Consider the following 9,208-nt stretch of genomic DNA (forward strand, 5'->3'; position numbering starts at 1 on the left):
CTCTCTACAGACCCATTCTCTCTGCAGACCCATTCTCTCCACAGACCCATTCTCTCTGCAGACCCATTCTCTCTGCAGACCCATTCTCTCTGCAGACCCATTCTCTCTGCAGACCCATTCTCGACCCATTCTCTCTGCAGACCCATTCTCTCTGCAGACCCATCCTCTCTGCAGACCCATTCTCTCTGCAGACCCATTCTCTCTGCAGACCCATTCTCTCTGCAGACCCATTCTCGACCCATTCTCTCTGCAGACCCATTCTCTCTGCAGACCCATTCTCTCTGCAGACCCATTCTCTCCGCAGACCCATTCTCTCTGCAGACCCATTCTCTCTGCAGACCCATTCTCTCTGCAGACCCATCCTCTCTGCAGACCCATTCTCTCTGCAGACCCATTCTCTCTGCAGACCCATCCTCTCTGCAGACCCATTCTCGACCCATTCTCTCTGCAGACCCATTCTCTCTGCAGACCCATTCTCGACCCATTCTCTCTGTAGACCCATTCTCTCTGCAGACCCATTCTCTCTGCAGACCCATTCTCTCTGCAGACCCATTCTCTCTGCAGACCCATTCTCTCTGTAGACCCATTCTCTCTGCAGACCCATTCTCTCCGCAGACCCATTCTCTCTGCAGACCCATTCTCACAGCGTTTATCAACCTTTTTCTTACTCAATATCAAGCCACACTTATTGTTTTTACTTCAGCTGTGACTTTGTGTGTGCTCAGGATGAGTTTGGCTGTGTTTGGCTATGTATCCTAAACAAGGAAACAACACCTCCACGGAGCTCAGCGCGATTCACAACGTCCCGACCAATCAGAGCACACTGTGCTCACAGGGAGGGTGGGGGCTGGAGCTATTGGAGCTACAACGAGCCGTTAAAGGCAGAGAGTGAAATTCAGTGAATACAAGTAGTTTACAGAGATGCTGTTTGAGAAACCAATGTGAGTTTGGAGAGATGCTGTATGAGAAACCAATGTGAGTTTGGAGAGATGCTGTATGAGAAACCAATGTGAGTTTGGAGAGATGCTGTATGAGAAACCAATGTGAGTTTGGAGAGATGCTGTTTGAGAAACCAATGTGAGTTTGGAGAGATGCTGTATGAGAAACCAATGTGAGTTTGGAGAGATGCTGTATGAGAAACCAATGTGAGTTTGGAGAGATGCTGTATGAGAAACCAATGTGAGTTTGGAGAGATGCTGTTTGAGAAACCAATGTGAGTTTGGAGAGATGCTGTATGAGAAACCAATGTGAGTTTGGAGAGATGCTGTATGAGAAACCAATGTGAGTTTGGAGAGATGCTGTATGAGAAACCAATGTGAGTTTGGAACAATGCACAGTATAAATCTATTCTAGTAGACCTCAACAATGGAATTATGATCAGTGGAAATGGCCATGACACCTCTCCTTTAATGTTCAAACAGCTCTTTATTCTTCTCATACTGCCTGTGCAGCAGCACCTCTTCACCCTCTGTTGTGTTTTCTAAATGCTGCACGTGTTGTCAAGTTGCTGAAGATTTTGGAACATTTGTGTTTTTATATCTGCATCGTTTCTGAAGATGTTTTGTGCCGCTGAAGCGCGTTTGCGCCTGTGAACCACCGTCAATCATTCATTAAAAAGCCACACAAATAGGTATAGGTAAACTCAATGTATTATGATGGGTAGAACATTCCCATTTAGTTGATAAATGTTCCCACTAACTGTGTGTGTGTGTGTGTGTGTGTGTGTGTGTGTATGTGTGTTTGTGTGTGTGTGTGTGTGTGTGTGTGTGCAGTGGTGTGTTTGGTGTCAGTCTGCAGCTCTGTTCCTATCAGTGATCTGCTGGACCGAGCCTCTCAGGGCTCAGATAAACTGCACGCTCTCAGCACCACCATCACTCAGGACCTGGTCAGTGAACGCACCACGGCTTTTAAATGCCATTATATACTAACCTGCACCACTAGTCTTCTCATGTTTCAGCACATCGGAGTAGATATTGGAGAAGTACCAGACATTAGGCGCAGGGGTGTCAAACTCAATTTCATGGCGGGCCACATCAGCATTATGGTTGCACTCAAAGGGCCGGTTGTAACTTTAAGACTATATAAAAATACATATATAATATATATAAAATAATGTATTATATCACATGATTGCCTCTGCATTGGATTATTATCGGATAGGATAATAACTTCATTATGAACTACGTCTGAAAGCAGAAGTCTCAAATAATTGCAAGTCTCTTCAGTGTCACAAAATGAGATGTATTGTGGGACATGTAGTTTATGGGCTACGTGCTTTTCGTAAAGCGGCATGTAACCATATAATAAACTTATTATATTCTTTCAGAGCTCTTGCGGGGCCACATGAAGTGAAGTCGGGGGACTTGAGTTTGACACCCCAGCATAAGATAATATAATGATGATGCTCCTTTGCTCCGCCCCCCAGAACTCTCACTTCCCTCCCATTGGTCGGGTGATTATGCCCCGCCCCTCGATGTGTCACACCTCCTCTCTGCAGACGCCCAGCGACAAGCAGCAAGCTCTGCAAGTTTCTGTGAGTCTTTTTTTACTTTTTGTGATGGTCCATCACAAGGGATAATAATCTGGTGTTCATCGTTAATATCTTCATCAATACATCCTTCTATATTGTGATAATATACACACTTTTACATATGTTATTATTGTTATAATAGTGAATGACAATGTGCACATTTCATTTTCTGTTCTTATTACACTTTTTTGTGTTTATATACATATATTTCTTACATTTTATTTCATTATTTTAATTGTATCTTTTTAATGCAATATATATTTTCTTACCTCTTTTATTGCTTATTTTTACCTTAACTTCTCATGTCTTATAAATACTTTTATTCTGTTTTTAAAACCATTTTTATTGCACATTTTTACTTTCACTTGTGGTGTTTTATTTTATACTGTATTACTGTACATCTTTTAACTCTAAATTGGAGAAACAAACCCCAATCTGTAGGCAGGTAGTCAAGTATTTAGATTGAGATGGTTCTTACTGACCTCTGCTGGCCAACTAGTGTATTACAACACCTTTCAAAAAGTCTTATTATCTGCACGGACTATTACGATTCAATAAAACCCTTTCCCTTGATCTCCTCCTACCTTCATTTTCACTATATCTTTATCTTTTTTAAAAACCTTTGTTATTGAATATTTTAATTTAACTTCTTGTGTTTAAATAAATATCTTTATTTGATATTATTTCATTTTTGTAACAATTAATTACTCTAAATTGTAGAAACGAAAGTATTTAGATTGTGATGGTTCTTACTGACCTCTGCAGGCCAACTAGTGTATTACAACATCTTTCAAAAACCCTTTCCCCTCAGCTTTTTGATCTCCTTTCCTTCATCTTCACTGTATCTGTATATTGTTAATATCTTTCCTTTTGTAAAGCACTTTGTCATATTGTTTAGTTTGGTTTATTTGTTTATAGTGTAGTAGACAGTCCTCATTGATCAACTGTCACTAAAAACAGTAAATGGAGCCGTTTTAGCCAACATTGCTCATTTCCAGCTGTTGTCCCCGGCCAGATGATAACAGGCACCTTTTTAAAATCACAACACATCAACAGCATTAGTTATAAAGAAAGGATCAAGGAGAACAATAAAATGCGATCAACACACGTTACTACATACATGTCACATACAGCACATCACAATCACACAACAGAAACGAGGGGTCCACGATCACAACATGTAACACAACATGTAACACAACATGTAACACACACGCCTACAAATGCCTCCCCTGATGCATCCTCTGATCTTTATCACGTGTCCCTCTCAGGAGTCGGACCTCCTCTCTCTGGCTCGCTCCCTGCTCCAGGCCTGGTCCGACCCCCTGCTGGTTCTCTCAGCTTCAGCAAACACCCTCCATCACCCCGAGCAGACCTCCATCTCCAACAAGATCCAGGAGCTGCAGCTGCACTCCAAGAGCCTGGGGGACGGCCTGGACATCCTGTCTGGGAAGGTACTCTTTAAAGAGGAGACACTACATGCTGATATACACCTGAACATCAGCAGGAGAGGACTCTTTAAAGTAGAGACACTACATACTGATATACACCTGAACATCAGCAGGAGAGGACTCTTTAAAGTAGAGACACTACATACTGATATACACCTGAACATCAGCAGGAGAGGACTCTTTAAAGTAGAGACACTACATACTGATATACACCTGAACATCAGCAGGAGAGGACTCTTTAAAGTAGAGACAGTACATACTGATATACACCTGAACATCAGCAGGAGAGGACTCTTTAAAGTAGAGACACTACATACTGATATACACCTGAACATCAGCAGGAGAGGACTCTTTAAAGTAGAGACACTACATACTGATATACACCTGAACATCAGCAGGAGAGGACTCTTTAAAGTAGAGACACTACATACTGATATACACCTGAACATCAGCAGGAGAGGACTCTTTAAAGTAGAGACACTACATACTGATATACACCTGAACATCAGCAGGAGAGGACTCTTTAAAGTACAGACACTACATACTGATATACACCTGAACATCAGCAGGAGAGGACTCTTTAAAGTAGAGACACTACATACTGATATACACCTGAACATCAGCAGGAGAGGACTCTTTAAAGTAGAGACACTACATACTGATATACACCTGAACATCAGCAGGAGAGGACTCTTTAAAGTAGAGACACTACATGACCTCTCTCTCCTCTTCCTCAGATGGGTCCTGCAGCTCAGACCATCTCTTTGCTTCCCTTCTCTGGAGGAAATGACATCGGCCAGGACCGGATTTCACAATTAATCAACTTCAACTTCCTGTTGTCTTGTTTCCGCCGCGACTCCCACAAGATCGACAGTTTCCTGAAGGTTCTTCGCTGTCGGGCCACGAAGACGCAGCCTCAGATGTGTTGAAGAGAGAGGCGGCCAGCTTTGCTCATATAGAGGTGCAGGGATATCGTATGTGTCAAAGTCAAAGTCAACTGTATTGACAATCTTTCAGTGTGTGTGTACAGAGAGAATCGAAATACCGTTTCCCACAATTCTGAATACAAAACAAATATATGTAAAAATATGTCTATACCTATATATGCACAATCAAAGACACATTTATACATGTGCTCACATTAAGACCTAAATAAAAGCACAACAATCAATATATACAGAAATAACAGTCACCTCAATCATTTCTGTGTTGGTCCCTGAAGGCAGCATCTCTCTGGTCCAATGGGATTGCTCCATGTGATTTTGGGTTATCGAGAAAATAATCTCTGTGTCAAACAAACGTTGATGACACTTGAATCCACCAGTGTGGTATTTACTGACGTATTTGATGTCGTAGAATTCAAATCTCTTCAGCTTACTTTAACCACAGACCTCATTTCAGGCTAACAACCAAAACACATTCAGAAAGCCATTGTCCTACAGACCAGGAAGTGATGAAATGCTGACTCATGACAGGGTTTTATGACTCATTCCTGCACCTCTCTATTGCCTATAGATTAGCGCATGCTAGGATTCTGCTATATGAGCTAATAGTTAGCATTCTGATCTTCCAGAAGGCGGCGATGAGGAGGAGTTTCATGGCGTATCGTATCCAGTTTACCTGAGTATCTTTAATTGTATACTTTAAAAACACCTCCACTACATTTATCTGACAGCTTTAGTTACTTTACAGATTCAGATTATTAGCTAAATTACTGACTTTATGACTTTTAAAAGAGTACTTTTACACTGTAGCATTAGCCGCTTTCACACCAAGTACTTTGCCGTACTTAGTGCCAGCACTTAGTGCCAGCACTTAGTTCCCAGCACTTAGTTCCCCCATGGAACTAAGAGCAGATCGCGTTCACACCGGAATAAATTCCCTGAGGGAAGATTACGCAAATGAGCCGCTGACGCCACTTCTTCTTCTTCTTCTTCTGCTTTGGGTTTACTGGCAGGCCGCAAACAACTTCACGGCGTATACTGCCACCCGAAGTCCCCGGCCGGAAGTCCCCGGAGTTGGGGCCTGGCTTCAGTAGAAGCTGCTGGGACTCCCAGAAGCTTCTACTGAAGCCTTCAGAGTAAATCGCCAGAACGCGACACCTCCTCATCTCCACCGCTCCCATGTTTTATTTTGTGTTGCCGTAAGTTAGTTGGTGCGCTGGGCTAATGCTAATGCTAATAATGCTAATGCCAGCAAATACAATGGCGGCTTCACAAAACTTTTCCGAGTTGTACGGGGCGTGGTTTGCAATTCGCCCAGCCAATCGAAATTGGTACTTTGTTCTCCCCAGGAAAGTACCACCTCTCAGCAGGCACTAAAAATGGGGGTAAAAGTTATTGGAACTAAGTTCTCTTTTTGGTGTGAACGCAAAATTCCAGCCACTATCGGAACTAAACGGGAAAAGTGCTCCGATGTGAACGCGCCTATTGCTTCTTTTAATTAAGTCAAAAGTCACATTAAACACATTTAAAGGTAGGGTAGGTAAGTTTGAGAAACCGGCTCGAGATACACTTGTTGTTATATTCCATGGAATGCTCTTAACATCCCGATAGCAATGAATATCTGAAGTGCTTTGACAAAAGATCCATAAAAAAATATCATCTGTGGAAGCTGTAGTACTGTAAAAAGCACGACCAATCATCTGAGCCGGCCCGGCTAAAATAACTGGATGGCCTACCTGCCTGTCAGCCTTCCATCTGTGCACAGACTTATCTCGTGCCCTCATTGGTCATGTGCGCGTTCGTGTGTGTTGGAGGAGGGGCTCTGTAAGGAAGTGGCAGATTCTTTCCGGCTGTGTATTTTCAAATTCTAGCGATCTCAAGCCGGTTTCTCAAACGTACCTACCCCACCTTTAAGTCAGCGTGTTGCACAAACATTGACCTCAATCTGAATGAATGGATGCTCAGGTATATTAAAGTTTAAGCTAACAACGTTTCCCATGGTAATTAGCAAAAAGGTGCATGCGTTGTACTTGTTTTAAAGCTTCCTTATTGACTTTAAATCAGGTTGATAACTTCCAGGAAGGGAATAAAGCATCTCTGTTTGCTTCCAGCTGGTCTGGCTTCATCACTTCATTTATTGTAAGCTTGGTGTGTTTGTTCTGCTGTTGCTCCTCCTTGTCTCGTCCTTCTAAAATAACTTTTGCACTTCAGATGTAAACATTCTCTGATAAGCGTGATGTGATGCTTATAGAATTTATCTTTTCAATCTGCTCATCAATAAAGATCTTCTTTTGCACAGTAACATCTCCTTGCCTGTCATTTGTCAGTCTACTGAATTTATGCAAACAAAATATGTAATCACGTGTTACAGCGTACATACTGTGTAAAACGACATTTAATGGGATTTATTGACAGTAAGTAAAAAATAGAAACTTAATTTTTCGGAGAACTGTTTGTATTAAAGGTCTCCCATCATGCAAAATGCACTTTGTGATGTCTTTTCTACATCAACATGTGTCCCCGGTGAGTCAGGGAACTCACGCAGCGTCAGAAAATAAAACCCTCTCTCTTTTCCTCCGTACCCAAATCTCTAAAAACGGGGGAACAACGGAGCTGATCCAGATTTGCGTCCGATATGACGTAATATCTGAAATGTGGACCCACGGCACTATCAGAAACGTTGCTATCAGAAACAATGCCCGACTGTTTTGGACGTAATATGGTCGGTGTTTCCATTAGCATGGCTAACACTCAGAGCTAACCTGTACTGGAGAGCATGTGTGTGAAGAAGCAGGAAATAAAAAGGAACTCACCTTGTGGTATAACCGGCAAGAGAGAAAGCCTTTGAGCTCCATACTGTTTCAGAGACAATCCTTGATAATCCATGATATGGCGTTTCATCACGGCAGCATTTAGTTTAGACAGTAGCTGCCGGGTCCCGCATGAGCTCAGACCCCTCCTTTTTTATTAAAAGCTTTATACCCCAAATCAGCACTTTAGAAACAGGAAGTGAAATAGAGGGATATGAGGCATGGCTAGAATGGGTGATCTGTTTGGTGTTTGGAGCAAAACACTTCATAGACATGTTTTTTATATATTTGTATATATCTGAGACCTATGCTATTGCCTACAAATAGCATGATAGGTCCCCTTTAAAAGGCAAAGGCAGATATAAAAACACAATGCCTGCTTTTACAACATCTCCCCTGCAGAGGGCGGCATTTTGTTAAGCTTTATGCAATAGTTTTAGCAATGGCTATACTCTGGCACCCTCTGGTGATAAACAGATATAATGCAAGGAAACGGGACAATGTAATGTTTAACAATGTAATGTTTAACTTGGACCGAATACACATTTAAATTCACTCCTTTGCAAAGACAACTCCATACTAAATTGATTAAAGATGATATCCTCAGCATATTGAGGGTTTTTAAATATCCTGGTGTCCAATGAGAGCTTCAGAAACCTGCCTCTGGATAGAGTTCATTTGAGCGTTTAAGATTTCATTCGTTTGCATTTTTAGTGAGTAACAAAGAGTATGAGTATCTATGTGCAGGATCATCGCGTGCGGAATGAACAGAACTACAATGGCTTCCAGAGTTATAATCCAATCGATATCGAGACCTTCTGGCTTTCGTAGGCGTTGGTGGTATAGTGGTGAGCATAGCTGCCTTCCAAGCAGTTGACCCGGGTTCGATTCCCGGCCAACGCAATCTTTTTTCGGCGGCGATATGACTGAGTCTTTAGGAAGATAAGATAAGATAACATAAGAAGTACTTTATTGATCCCAATCTGGGAAATGTTTGCGTTGCAGAAGCATAAAAAGACAAGGCATTGTTTATTATCGAAATTATAAATCTATAACATCTCAAATAGAAAGGAAATAGCATTAAAAAAGTAGAAAATATACATGTTGAAATACAAATGCACAGTAAAGCAGGATATTATATATACATTAAGTGTGTCAGGGATGGAATATTAAATATTAAATTGAATATAAATGTAAAATTTACATTGTGATTTTGAGTCTGGAAAGAGTTCATTTTACTGTTTAAGACTTTATTAGTTTGCATTTTTTAGTGAGTAACAAAGAAGCTTTCTGAGTATTACAGTGATTTTTGTTTTGGATCATCGCGTGCGGGATTAACATCACTACAATAGCTTCCACAGTTATAATCACGTCGATGTGGAGACCCATATATTACCGTCAGCGTTGGTGGTATAGTGGTGAGCATAGCTGCCTTCCAAGCAGTTGACCCGGGTTCGATTCCCGGCCAACGCA

The 9,208-nt window shown here is 41.6% G+C and overlaps 1 protein-coding gene and 2 non-coding genes across 3 annotated transcripts in view; all 3 read left to right on the forward strand.

The window, feature by feature from the left end:
- prl (prolactin) overlaps positions 1–5,894 on the forward strand; it is a 7,772-nt gene extending 1,878 nt beyond the window's left edge. Inside the window, exons 2-5 of the mRNA XM_034144529.1 lie at positions 1,773–1,885; positions 2,426–2,533; positions 3,802–3,984; positions 4,719–5,894. Coding sequence (XP_034000420.1) covers positions 1,773–1,885; positions 2,426–2,533; positions 3,802–3,984; positions 4,719–4,910 — 596 coding nt within the window. The 3' untranslated portion in view covers positions 4,911–5,894. The remainder of the gene's footprint in view (positions 1–1,772; positions 1,886–2,425; positions 2,534–3,801; positions 3,985–4,718) is intronic.
- A 2,672-nt stretch (positions 5,895–8,566) lies between these two features.
- On the forward strand, positions 8,567–8,638 carry trnag-ucc. The gene has a single exon. It is a non-coding gene; the product is annotated as a tRNA-Gly (tRNA).
- Positions 8,639–9,136: 498 nt separating this feature from the next.
- On the forward strand, positions 9,137–9,208 carry trnag-ucc. The gene has a single exon. It is a non-coding gene; the product is annotated as a tRNA-Gly (tRNA).

This window comes from Trematomus bernacchii, unplaced genomic scaffold (genome assembly GCF_902827165.1).
Source record: "Trematomus bernacchii unplaced genomic scaffold, fTreBer1.1, whole genome shotgun sequence".
NCBI lineage: Eukaryota > Metazoa > Chordata > Actinopteri > Perciformes > Nototheniidae > Trematomus > Trematomus bernacchii.